The 13,625-nt window shown below is 45.4% G+C and overlaps 2 protein-coding genes across 2 annotated transcripts in view; one reads left to right on the forward strand and one right to left on the reverse strand.

Moving 5' to 3' along the window:
• LOC116395061 (E3 ubiquitin-protein ligase RNF19A) overlaps nucleotides 1-5,845 on the forward strand; it is a 29,251-nt gene extending 23,406 nt beyond the window's left edge. The window contains exons 6-10 of the mRNA XM_031868583.1: nucleotides 774-888; nucleotides 1,635-1,796; nucleotides 2,154-2,367; nucleotides 2,474-2,617; nucleotides 3,044-5,845. Coding sequence (XP_031724443.1) covers nucleotides 774-888; nucleotides 1,635-1,796; nucleotides 2,154-2,367; nucleotides 2,474-2,617; nucleotides 3,044-3,851 — 1,443 coding nt within the window. The 3' untranslated portion in view covers nucleotides 3,852-5,845. The remainder of the gene's footprint in view (nucleotides 1-773; nucleotides 889-1,634; nucleotides 1,797-2,153; nucleotides 2,368-2,473; nucleotides 2,618-3,043) is intronic.
• Nucleotides 5,846-6,122: 277 nt separating this feature from the next.
• spag1b (sperm associated antigen 1b) overlaps nucleotides 6,123-13,625 on the reverse strand; it is a 13,827-nt gene continuing 6,324 nt past the window's right edge. Inside the window, exons 12-19 of the mRNA XM_031868582.1 lie at nucleotides 12,986-13,085; nucleotides 12,289-12,441; nucleotides 11,577-11,713; nucleotides 10,321-10,462; nucleotides 8,973-9,099; nucleotides 8,680-8,844; nucleotides 7,866-8,186; nucleotides 6,123-7,715 (exon numbers count right to left, since the gene is read on the reverse strand). Coding sequence (XP_031724442.1) covers nucleotides 7,587-7,715; nucleotides 7,866-8,186; nucleotides 8,680-8,844; nucleotides 8,973-9,099; nucleotides 10,321-10,462; nucleotides 11,577-11,713; nucleotides 12,289-12,441; nucleotides 12,986-13,085 — 1,274 coding nt within the window. The 3' untranslated portion in view covers nucleotides 6,123-7,586. The remainder of the gene's footprint in view (nucleotides 7,716-7,865; nucleotides 8,187-8,679; nucleotides 8,845-8,972; nucleotides 9,100-10,320; nucleotides 10,463-11,576; nucleotides 11,714-12,288; nucleotides 12,442-12,985; nucleotides 13,086-13,625) is intronic.

Genomic DNA, 13,625 nt, shown 5'->3' on the forward strand with positions numbered 1-13,625 from the left:
TGTGTGTGTGTGTGTGTGTGTGTGTGTGTGTGTGTGTGTGTGTGTGTCTGTCATTACAATGAAATGAAAGCATTCAGACTCTCCAGAATTCCCCCTCTCGAGCCTGCCAAGAAGAAGCCGGCGGAGCTAACAAACGTTTCCTTCCCGACAACAGCAGACCATATTCAGCAGTGATCACGAGTGAAACATCTGAGCATGAATCACCTCCATTCCTCATGCGCCCGGATGAATGTAGCTGTTCGGGTCTTGATTTTCTTTTTTTCTTTTTTAAATCTGTATCCTGGAGAAGCGCTACACCGATGCAGCCCGGTCACGTGTCTCACACCAATGTTACGATGATAGTGAACAAGCAGCTTTTGTCGGTAGCAGTTGGCAGAGAACTCTTTTGTCTCAACAACTGTACGTTTTTGGGTTTGTTTCTTCTGCATCTTGTAGTCTCCAGATGTGTGCCAGTTTTTAATAGCTTTTTTTTTTTGTCTATTGATAGTATTGTAACTCAATTTAAAATGTTTTCACTGCTGCTGGCAGACTTGTTTACATGTCACCGTTACTAGTATACATGCTTTGATGTAGCCAGCTGTCACATAGTGGCTGGTTGCTGCAGCGTGACACCACTCTGGCCTGGTGGCTACAACTTCTGTTTTTACTAGAATGACTTTGTTTCGAGGCTGTGATCACCCTCCACCATAAAGTGTGAAAGAAAAATATAAAATGTAATAATAATGATATGCTAGTTCCTGCGTGTCTCATTGTTCCCTTTTTCTCTCTGTCAGATCCACAACCGCTACGAAGGCAAAGATATCTCCAACCACAAGAGGAACCTGGTGATCGCTGGTGGAGTGACCCTCTCTGTCATTGTGTCTCCGGTGGTGGCTGCAGTCACTGTCGGTCAGTCTATTCTCCAACATCCACTACCTCCTTCTTTTCATCTCTGTGGCCGCGGCCAATAGTGTTTTTGTGAAATGACCCAGAAGCATCTAAGAGCTGGTTGGATTCTCTAAATGCTAAAGGAAAGGTGCTTCAATGCTTCCTTTCTTATCTCCTTTAGCATAGGATACACGGGACCATCCTTTCCTTAAGGGAGATGAGATAATGCCCTCCCACAATTCCTTGCGACGTTTAGAGCGATGCACCATTCTGCCGGCAGTAACGTCTGCAGCTGCTGTTGTAATTGTACACCGTGGATAAATTGAAAACATCCGTGTGATTTTATTTTGGACAGTGTTGAGTTTGTCACTCATCATTTTCTGTGTTATAAAGAAGAAGAAAAAAGAAAGCTTTCACCACTGTAAGTGCAGTCAGACTCTGAGCACCGCGGAGAGATTTCTCCCTCACATCTTTCCTTGTCTTGATGTTTTCTTGCGGTTAGGGAAAGACAAAGGACTGTTGGACAGCATGTCTCTAGCTCTGTGTGAGCTCTGCATGCCCCAGGATCTTTGTTGACACAGCCTTGTTTGACTTTGCTAGCTTCAGGAATTTCTTTTGTTTAATCTTAAGAGTTCACATTTGGCAAAACGTTTGTTTTCAAAGGCATGAGCTATTACATTAAAATGGAAAATGTTTATTTATTTATTTATTTTTTACAGCATCTTGGTCTAACATGTCCCTGGTGTCTCTCTCTTTCACCCCCTCAGGCATCGGAGTTCCCATCATGCTGGCCTACGTCTACGGCGTGGTGCCCATCTCCCTGTGCCGTAGCGGAGGCTGCGGCGTCTCCGCTGTGAACGGCAAAGGAGTTCGCATAGAATTCGACGATGAGAATGACATGAATGTCGGCAGCGGGGCGGCTGCTACCGGTGAGCTGAAGTGTCCCCGCCACCGTCAGCCAACAATAGAATGTTCCTTTTTGCTGACAGATGCACTACTGATGAAATCAGCTGCTGGTTTCACAGATGTCAAATGTTCTTTGAAAGATAACTGTCCTCTTTGTGCCAATGCTGTGAAACCAAAAGCCCACAGCTTATTAGAAAAATGTCCCCTTGCTGAAATTTTGAACATTTACATTTCCTCAGAAACTCATTTGTTTAGACACAGAACTGCCTTTTGTTTCTGATTGAGATTGACAATAATAATAATTTATTGTGACCACATCATTTTTTTTATCTATCATCTATATTTTTGAATGTTTTCTCATGAACATACCATCTGTGTAGATACTACGTCAGTGGCAGACACCAGGAACAACCCCAGCATAGGCGAAGGCAGCGTCGGGGGGCTGACGGGCAGCCTGAGTGCCAGCGGCAGCCACATGGACCGCCTGGGGGCCATCAGGGACAACCTGAGCGAGACAGCGTCCACCATGGCCCTGGCCGGGGCCAGCATCACCGGCAGCCTCTCCGGCAGCGCCATGGTCAACTACTTAAACAGGTACAGAAACGCACGGCAGGGGCATTCTAAATGTTGGTGAAACTGTGGACTTCACGGAGCTTTTGCCTGCATTGTCTAAACCCGCCCCTCCCCACATTGTTGTCAGGCTGGAGGTGCAGGCCGACGTGCAGAAGGAGCGCTGCAGTCTGAGCGGCGAGTCTGGAACCGTCAGCCTGGGCACAATCAGCGACAACGCTAGCACCAAAGCAATGGCTGGATCCATTCTTAACGCCTACATGCCCCTCGACAGGTGAGAGACAGGAAGAAACAGTTCATTGGCAGAGTTTGTGTGTGTCTGTGTAGCTGCTGTCCTCCCAGAGACATCCAGTAAATCACCTCATGTGAATATACCGATGTGATCAGGACTGTTGAAATACTGGCAGAAGAAAAGCATTGTTATTTTAACTTTAAACTGTTTCAAGGTTAAAATATTCATTGAGCATGTGGGTTGTCTTTATTGTTGATGAGAAAGGATCCAGTATTTATTAAAGAAGCGTTTAGCATTAAGTGATGCTACAACAAGCTCCCAAAACAAGCCTTTTGAGGCTCATTACTTAGTCATGCTACACACACACATGCACACACCCACACACACACACACATCCATACACAAATACAGTGTATATTGTTTTTTTTTGTCTTGGTCTCATGCTTCCCTCTTCCTCCCACATCCCAGAGATGGGAACAGTATGGAAGTCCAGGTTGACATTGAATCTAAACCCGGCAAACTGCGGCACCACAGCGGCAGCAGCAGCGTCGACGACGGCGCCCTCGCGGGCCGCTGCGGCTGGGCCTGCTCCTCCAGCGGCTGCGCTTCCTCGGACGGCAAGGGAGCCTCCGCCAAGTGGGCCAAAGAGGCGTCCTGCTCCTCCTCCTGCAGCTCAGGGGGCAGAAAGAGCAAAGGCAAGCTGCGCAAGAAAGGCGGCGGGGGCACCAAGATCAACGAGACGCGCGAGGACATGGACGCCCAGCTGCTGGAGCAGCGCAGCACCAACTCCTCGGAGTTCGACTCCCCGTCGCTGAGCGGCAGCCTGCCGTCCGTGGCCGACTCCCACTCCAGCCACTTCTCCGAGTTCAGCTGCTCCGACCTGGAGAGCATGAAGACGTCCTGCAGCCACGGCTCCAGCGGGGGCGACTACCACACGCGCTTCGCCACGGTCAGCCCCTTGCCCGAGGTGGAGAACGACCGCCTGGAGACCTGCCCCGGCTCCTCGTCCTCGCCGCAGGGACACGGAGCTGTCGTCGCCCCCCAATCCCCCACCTCCACCACCTCCACCACCTCCTCCCTGGGCCACGGCGTGGAGCTCTCCCCTCTCTGCTTCATCACGGCGGAGAATGTCAACCTGGTGTGCCCTGCTGAGCTGGACTCTCACAGCAACGCCAGAGAGCTGCTAAAAGAAACCAACAACAACCACCAACCGCCTCACCCGACCCAAACCCAGCAGCAGCAGCCCAAGAACTCCTGCATACAGACCGACATCTGAAATCTCAATTATCTGCTGCACAGATGATATTTTTCGTTAACATCTTTTCCTCCACTGAACTAACGATCACAACTTTCAGTTTAATCTGCGTTTTATTTTATTCCCTGAGTAAAACAGAGATCTGTGTGTCCACTGACGGCCAGATGGCTCTTTGGAAGTAAGGCAGCCATGTAAGAAACATTAAGGTCATGAACGCTGGTGTTTCTCCCTGTGCGACCCGCCCGATGCTTCTCTTTTTTTGACGGTTCACTCACTCGCCACTTGTAACGGAGACGGCCCACTGATTGGGTCGCTGTCCTATCGGTGTGCGTGGTTGTTCAAACAAAACCACTGTGCCGGTTCTTTGCTAGTGTTTTTTTTTTTTTTTGGGCTCTCCCATGCGGATGCAACACCATGCGGGAATCTTAATGTTACAGCTTTCCAGAAGCCAACTCAAAACAGGGTCCAGGCAATATGATTCACTATTTCCTTTTGTTTTTTATTTCTCCCCTTCCAAATGTATTAGTAACAGAAGAACCTTTGTGTTCTTGTCTGTATTTATTTTTAGACGTCTTTTTTTCCCCCAGATATTTGTTTGAAATGAACCCTACAAGGTATAATTGTAAGGCCTGGGCTTAACATCCTACATCATTTTAGCGCTAAAACCAGCTTGTAACACAAGTGAGATTCTTTAGAATGAGAGATGATATTCTTATCAGCTCTCTCTAGTGACCACAGAGTTTACACCTGTGGCTGATGTCGCCAAAAACCCTCAGTGTGCGTGTGTGTTTCTTTTTTTAGCGCTAAAATGACTCGGAGAAACCAGGCCTCGTTAGGTTTCTGTGATGATGTGTTGGGGGGGGGTGTTAATTTGAGAGAGCGGTCTCTGGAAGGCCACGGTTTTCAAAGATAATGCTGAAAGTCATTATATTAAGAAATTAACCAATGGGTTGGTTCAATTCTGTGAAATTGTATAAAAGAAAATGTTTTTGTCCTGTTCAAAGGTGATTTATTCAGGCTGATGGCCTCGCCTCACCGAGTAAGAGAGAGCTCTGATATCTTTCTTCGTTAACTCATGGTGCCTTCAAGAAGCTGTTTGTGTTCTCTGCGTTTGTTTCCACTGTGTCTTCACCACTCATTCTAGGTTGCAGACCGTCTTGTCTGTGTAGGAGGGACGCTCATTCTCACACACACACACACACACACCATTCATACTGTGGTAGACATGGTAAATGAAGACTTTTCAATTGCCTACCAAAGACAGCACTCAGGCTCTTGTTAAATCGTATACCTTTGAATTGTCCCCGTAGACCCAGTATAGCGCGTCCTTTTGTACACCGCGGGGGACGAATGAGGACAAGCCCCAGGACTGTACGGACATACAGACTGCTGTTTTTCTACATGCGCCACAAATGCTACGCAAATATCCGAGGCTGGCGAACGGCCTCGAGACACCTGCACTGTTACCTGTATTTCTTATAACATCGATGTTCTGCAATGCACAAAGTTTAATCGGGGTGGGTGTGTTGGTTCTGGGTTCCTCCTCCATGTTGATTTTTCCCGCGTTTCCCCGTTTGCGTTGCCGACCGGTGCTGCTCAGCAGACTTTGACGTCAAAATCCGTTTTCAAGCACTTTAGTGTGTGCTTTAAGCCTGTCTTCTCTGCTCAGTGGTCGGCTTCGTCGAGGCCACTGAGTCGGCTCAGGTGAACCTCTACCAGGTAGGTGAAAGCACCTTGAATGCTATTTTGACCCATGTCTGTTACCGAATGTACACCGAGTCTGGTTCCTCCCCCATATTAAAAGCAAAATGCCGTTTTTTTGTTCTCTCTCCTCGGGTTCGGTTACTCAATCCTTCACCAAAACTCCAGTTTCTTGATCCTAATTTGAACACTAGTGCCAGATATAATTTGTCATTTGTGCAGAATGGCATACGGTATTTGTATATTTGTTTGGTAATTTGCTTTACTAAATGCGTGTAAATGCATATCAGAAAAATAAAAAAATCTAAATGAAATGTCGCTTCCCGTTCTGTTTTTTTCAGGTTCATGCAAATACTGTAAATAATTAGGGTGTTTCATTTAAATTTTTTATTTAACTATTTCATTTAACTATTTCATTTCATCCCAGCACAGAAGAAAACACATTTTTCCAGTTCATTGAATAGCCCTCTGAATACTGTACACATTTGTTTACATCTCTACGGAAATATAATGCTGAAGAGAAACACGAAATTATTGCCTCTCGACCCCCAACTTCTCACCCTGAACTTAATTTGGTACGTTCATATAGAATTGATAAACTATTTGAAAAAGTGTTTTTGGATTCAGGCAGACGATGTTTGGATGACTGGAATGTACAATAACGAAATACTTAAAGGGACAGTTCACCCCTAATTCAAAAATACCTCATGTAACTGCTCACAATGTAGATAATCTTGAATTACTCCGTCATTTTTAGTTTTTATAATTAATTTTTTCACCAAAAGCGGAGTGCCCTACAGTCCCATTGTATTTGAGAGAATGCAGACGAGGCAACTGGCAGCAAAGCACTCTGGACTGATAAGTAGCTCCACAGATAAGAGGACAAATGTATTTTTTGGGTGAACTGTCCCTTTAACATCGATAGAATGCCTTTCATATTAGCAAATAAATTTCAGATTTTAAACAGTTACACGCATGTGGCTAAATTAATGCATTTATGATGCACAAATCCAAACGATTAAACATTTTGATAAAAGCTACAGAGTGACATAAATATACACCTTTAGGAGTATCACCCCAAAATGAGAAATGAATACCCAGCCTAGTCTGAAATCTAAGGCACACATCTCTGAAAGATGCTGCTTCTCTCCAGTGTGTACACATCTGGCTGAACTGCTGTGAGGAGGAATGTGCAGATGTGATAAACACTGACGTCGCTCCTTATGGAGAAGGAAACTAAACACCAGCCTTGAGAGTGACTTGACATTAGAACCCGGATCTGCTAACTGCATAGCTGAAAAAGCAGAAGAGTATCGGAGTCATTTAAGGTTACAAATTGTATTTTCTCCTACAACATCGTCAGTAGATATCAGTCCAACAGATGCTGTTCTCATACTGCACAGAACAACAATAAGATGTCATGCCTACGTCTCCCACAGAGAACATGTGGTCATAATAAAACTGTGTCTTTATCTTTATGCTTTCAACCCACATTCGCTCTGTAGCGCTTGTTCCTTGGTTAGTTAATATTCAGCATGCACTGAATATCATTTCTGATCTTAGCTGTGTCGGACACAAGTTAATTTATCAAACGACTGATATCGAATTCTGACTGGAACCACCAAGCTCAGTTCTGGAATCGTGAGCCCGTCCTGAGCAAACTCATGTGAAGGGAAACACTCGCCTGTAGCCTTACATAACATTGTACATTGGACCCTATTTATCAATGCGCTAAAGTGAAAGGTCCATAGAGTCCCGATGTCCGCCTGTTGTACAATGCAAATGGTTAGTGGTGGTACAAAAGTAAATCTGCATAGCAAAACGTTCTGGAGAGAAAAAAAATATATTCCTTATCCTGTCACTCAAAACGTACAGATCATTTACAGCACAGACCAGTGGAGCGACCGGGACTCAGTTCCGCTGTATTGCTTTGGGGCACATTCTGCAGCTTCCCGCCTTTTGTGTACTCAGTTCGTGTGCAGTGTTTTTGCATAGAATCCAGGAGTTGTAGTGGCGTGGCGGCGCATGCAGCGGGGGAGCAAACGGGCGGGCGGGTCAAATGTATTTGTTGGCCAGATTCTGAACATCGTTCTTGGTGAACTCGGAGCTCTGCACGTCAGACAGATGCTCAAACAGCTGGGTCATGTGGCGACGCTCATCCTTCTCCAGCAGCATCAACACAACCTGGAGAAAACACAGCATCATGTATCAGCTGCTGGGGATAATGTGGACTTACAAATCAAATATAAAAGGCATTTTTCCTTGAAATATCCTCAAAGTTTTATTTTTGCGAATTTCCAAACCTATAAATGGTACATAATATCCATATCTTACCGAGAACCTGTCGGCAGTGTGCAGATGGTTGAGGTGTTGGTAGACTAGGTTGGGGTCTTTCTCCATGAGGTGGGAGTCCAGCGACTGCATGACGAAGCCGATGGTGTTTCCATCCAGCTGGGTGCTCAGCAGCTGGGGGAGCGTCTCCGGGGTCGTGGAGGCCAGCAGGTCAGCACAGGCCGCCGTGTCTCCACCGCAGCGAGCTGTGTTCAGAGCCTGGCCGAACTCGTAGGCGTTGGTCGGCCGGAGGTTGATGGCGGTGGCTCCTCTGTGACTGCCCCCTGAGTCGGGAGCGCTCGCCGTTTCCTCGTCGCCCTCAACCTTGAGAAAGATGAGAAGTGACTGACGCGGATTTATGACGGTAGATGTGAGAGAGTCGAAAAAGCTTTAAGGAAAGACGGCAACTTTATGTGCATACTGCATTTGTGTGAACACACCGACTTTAACGGAATGAGAGGCCAGAAGGAAGTAGGCAGGTGTTGTTAGGCCGAGAGCACATTCTGGCAAGCCTCAGTTAATTATTCCAACTCTTTATGAATCCTTAGAATTCACCTTCTTTTGAATAAATGATTTGGTTTTGATACAGTCATCTAGTCTGAGGTATACTGGCTTTTAATGCAGCACAGCACAGAGTAGATACTGCATTTAAGTCCTCATTTTGTGTGTACACAATGTTAGGTGTCTGGCAGCTGGAGCCTGTGAGGGCAAAGTTTCAACCATTTCTCTGCAGAGAGAGATAGAGATAACAAGCACTTCTAACTATGGCCACTAAACCAACCTCTCCACTCATATCACCTAATCCACATGTATCTACCTCTGTGATGGGGACAGTCTTTCTGGGTTTGGCCGGTGAAGCGTCGGCGTTGGCCAGACTCTGTCTGAGCAGCACTGTGACCTCCTCCAGCTCCTTCTCGGCCTCCTGCACGTTGGGATCCTGCTGCAGCACCTCCTGCAGGTCAGAGCTGCACGCCAGGTAGTCCTGGTGGAGGGACAGACAATATACAGCTTCATGAATGCAACCAATATGTGCAAGTGGCATTCATGAAATGATTTGCCCCTGGTTTTAAATGAACACATTTCTTCCTGGGCATTTCTCTTTGTCTTCACCTTGAGACCTTTATTAGCCAGGGCTCGTCTGTAGAAGGCCTTCTTATTGGTTGGCTCCACTCTCAGTGCTGCGTCACAGTCCTGCTTGGCCTCAGCAAACCTCTCCAGCTTCAAGTAACACAGGGCTCTGCAAACACACACACATCGCTTGGGATTTTTATATTTGTCACCAGCAGCTAATTGGATGCATGACTAAAAGCTATCATGTGTCTGTGACTCATCAGCTGTGAGTCAGATGTGATAATAAAGGCTGGAGGCATAGACTAGATGAGACACGAGATAGAATAGTTTTGCTTTCTTCATTAAAGGCAGGTTGTTGACATTCTCATTACATCCTGACAGCAATCAATGAATCGAATGATCTGACAAAAAAGAAAGAAAGTGGTATCTGTGGCTGTCATAGGACTGTAGGACCGGATCAGGACTCTGGTGGACCAGAGGAAGAGGACTCGGTGTTTACATCATGATGCTTGCTGCTCAAACACGGTCAAAGTTGACAATGATTTTCCTCATGTTGAATTTTGAATGTAAAGATGTCGGCCATTGTTTTTGAATTGTTTTTGTTGCTGCTGTCAGAACTAACGATAGTCTTGTTCGTCGTTTACGTCACATGATGATCATTTTGGGGGAGTGGCTTTGGAGGGAGGCCTGAAGGGAACGGGCTGTCAGTGTTGCCGACATGGCGACTTTCTCGCTAGATTTAGCAGCTTTCGGAGCTAGCGCTGCTAGCTACTTTCATTGGAAAAGAGTTGTGAACACTGGGCTGCTTTTGTTTAGGTTGGATATATGTTTTTTTAAATCTAGCATATTCTTGCCAGTTTCTCAAGATGATCAACCCTAGCTTTAAATGTGTTCAGTGTTTTCAGTCTCAGCGGATGTGTGTTTGCTCTGGTGTGGCTATACATACAATCTTTTCCACAGCAGAGCTCAACACATGAACACACAATAGGACACTGTTCTTGTCCGGGTTTCCTCTTTGACATGATCAACAATTGACCTACCATTGTGAATGAGAAAGGTCGTCAGCCCTGCCTGCTGCATGCACACTATCTCTTTAGGTGAGGATAATATGATAGTGGTTATGAATGGAGTCGTGATGAACGGCGCTGAAGCGGGCAGCTATGCCGTTCTGTTCCGACTTACTCAACAATACATGCTGATTTACTACCGGGGGTAATTCACCAGTCTGTTTGTATTTATCCAAAAGGAACATGTCGATTTTTCTGGGTGTGTTCTGACATTCCTGCTTTATTAGGAAATAAACTGCGGCGAGTATGAGGAACAGAATGTGGAAGGGACCACGGTGTGTCTGAGCTTGTTCATGCGGAGGCGGGACAGAGCCTCTAACCTGTTGGTGTAGATAGCACACTCTTCCGGCTTTAGCTTAAGGCATTCGGTGTACTTTCCCAGTGCGTCCTGGTATTGGCCCTTCTTCACAAACTCATTCCCCTCTTGCTTCAACGCCGTGAATTGGACTTCTGCTTTCCTCTCTGGAACACAAAGTAAAGTGGTGGTTACTCACATGAAGAGCAATTCAATTCTCCTTTCTGTTGAAGCACTGAATCCACATTGACACTTGCAATACATGTCAATTGACCTCCCTTTTACTTCTAGGAAAAGCTAACACAAGGGAAAATGCCAGTCTTCTCTGCTATGAAGCTTGAGGGTTAAACCCTTAGGATGAATGCTGTACTAGCTAGATTTGATGCATGAGAGTCAGCAATCAGGCACGGTGTGGACTAAGGACTAATCGATCCGCCTCTTCTGGGAGGAATAAGTGTGCCAGCAGGTCTATTCTTCCATTACAGTTTAAAAATAACCGGAAATAGGACAAAGTGCTTGGTCAGTGAGCAGAGGTGACACATCCACTTCTAAAAAAGATGAGGTCTAACATTCTCCTCCAGCCTTCACCACAGAGTGAACGACAAAGTGACACAAGCTGAATTTTGGTGGTCAAAAAGTGTCTATTCTCTTCTGTTCCTCTATCTCGATGTGAAGCAGAAGAACAACTCAGATCCTTAAGCTGAGCAAACCACCACCGAAGTAAAAGTATGCTATTTATTTTGAGCAAAATAAAGCAAATTAAATTTTCGTCGTGGATGTCAAACTGTTTCATAACTGGACAATGATTATTGCTTTATGTGTCCTTAGTATTTTACTGTTGTTTTTGCTGCTGCCCTCGTCCACAGCCAATACATTGCTTTAATCATGTGTTGGTACTCCTGTCTGTTCTACCAAACTGGGGGCGTGCCGACCGCCATCTACTGAAGCTAAAGCACTGACTGTGGATAAGAACCTCATAAGAACCAATTCAAATAATCCGAACTGTCCCTTTAAGGCTTCTCACACTGTCATTTCCCAGCTCAGGGAGAAATATGGGCTTCAGAAACCCATATTTAATGTCCCACTATTAATCCAGATGTTATAATAAGTTCAAGGTTTACAAGGGAGCCTCAAAACACTGTCAGCATGTGACTTGTCGAGACTTTGTAACACAAAAAATATTCCACAGAATTCACACCAGTAAGTGTAAAATCCTGTGTTTTGGGGGATAAAACTCAACAGTCGTGGTTCAGACTTTTCTTTTTTTTTTTTGAAACAGACCTGCTTGAGCCTGGAGGACCTCTGCGCTCGGCGGCTCCTCTCTGCGGTGCTGCTGAGCTGACAGGGGGACCCGGGGAATGTCCGGAAGGTTCTCCCTCCACTCTGCGCCGTCCTGCTCGATCAGCAGCCGGGTGATCCTGGAGGACGATCAGTCAATACATGGATGTTACACGGGCACACGAGTGGAATACAGTCACAAACACAGATATTAAAAAGGCTCACAGCATGCTTTTTTTCTTTTCTGTTTCAAGCATCTTATTGTTAAATCTTGTAGATATATATGGAGTTTCTCCAATTGCATAACAGCGTGAGGACGTTGCCCTCTGAGAGCCATAATTAGCCATTAGCTGGAGCTGCTTTTGAACACCAGCTAAACCTGTTAGCCACTAAGTAGGCTTTGTGTGTTAGCGCATAGAAAATAATTCAAAATATGAGTATAATATTAAACAAGGCAGTGATAACATATCCAAAACACCTAATGATGTAGTGCGCCACCCAACATTAAAAATGGATAGCAGGGACACTTTCGTCATAGATCTCAGTCAATAGCTGCCATGGTCACTGTAAGATTCAGTAAGATTCTGGGTTTATGGAGCCAATGAGACCATTCCATGTGAATAGGGATGTTAAATATCACTCCGTCCGTTTCTGCGTGTCAGCATAGAGCACACTCTGCGGCCTCTCAGCTCAAGTGCGTGGGGAAGGCTAATACCTGTTGACGCTGTCGTGCGCCGCCGGCACGCCGGAGTCTATCTGCAGGACGGTCTTGTAATCCACGTAGGCCTTCCGGTAGCGCTCCAGGGACTCGTAAGCCATGGCCCGGCGCAGGATAGGCTTGAGGGAGAATGGCTGCATCTCCAGGGCTCTGGTTGGTATAAATAGATGTGATGAGACAGGAGCAAAGGATCAAGTCTGCTGCTTTTGCTGCAGATGCGACTGTCTGAGAGTACTGTGACAGATTTCAAATCGGAAGTGTTCTTGTGCTTATTAAGTATAGAGTACTCATGTATTGGTGTACTGTTGTGTATGTGTGAGTAAACTGTTACAAAACTCAATTTTCCTGTTTGCCCTTGAAGCTGAATCTTAAGCAAACATGTGCATTGAAAGGCTTTCACATGGGAGGTTCCCTCAAGTTATCCTGAGTTCACTACTTATACAACTTCTAAAGAGATCAATGGCAATCCCTTACAACAGACCTCAGTGCAAACCCCCTCATAAAACAATAGTGATCTGCTAGTTTGGTATGTTAAAGGATGTTAAATGACTGCAAAACACATTGGGAAGTTGTGCTGGATTCTCATGGCACCCAGTGTCAATTTAAAACATTTGGATTGACACGCACAACTAACATTACTTCCCACTCCACGTATTCACACAATATTACGAGATCAGTGAGTAAAGTCTCTCACCTCGTGCAGTCCTGTATGCACTCTTGACTGTTGCCATCTTTAAGGTAGCAAGCTGCTCTGTTAGAGTACAGAGTACATAAATCCTCCGGACTATCAATCCCTGTGTAAAAAAAGAGACACGACACAGAAACATTATGTAGTTTACTGATCCATACTGTGGAACAGAATGTCTGCAAAAGGGGCAAATATTTAAATAGGCTTTAAAGAACCACATGGCTGTTTTAAGTGTGGTTCTAAAAAGCCTGGGTGTGTTATGAATCATTTGTAATGTTCAGAGGCTGACTCAATCAGTTTGATGTGTTCTGACCTGACACAGAAACATGAGCGTACTGCTAAACAAACACATGGATTTGAAGGTTTAGTATCTGCTATGTAGTCAGTATCTCGTCACACTTTGCTGCTGTATACAGTATATATATATATATATATAGTGTGTGTGTGTGTGTTGGATAATGGAATCCTGTCATGACTAAATGAAGAACTTTAGCATTAGAAGAGAGACTTTAATGGTGAGATACTAACCTAAAATGTCTCTTCTATGGCAGACTAATGAATGCAAGATCATTTTTAAAGCTGCATTCACACACACTCACACACACACACACACACACACACACACACACACACACACACACACACA

The sequence above is a fragment of the Anarrhichthys ocellatus genome, unplaced genomic scaffold (assembly GCF_004355925.1).
Source record: "Anarrhichthys ocellatus isolate YVR2014 unplaced genomic scaffold, GSC_Weel_1.0 scaffold43, whole genome shotgun sequence".
Classification (NCBI taxonomy): domain Eukaryota; kingdom Metazoa; phylum Chordata; class Actinopteri; order Perciformes; family Anarhichadidae; genus Anarrhichthys; species Anarrhichthys ocellatus.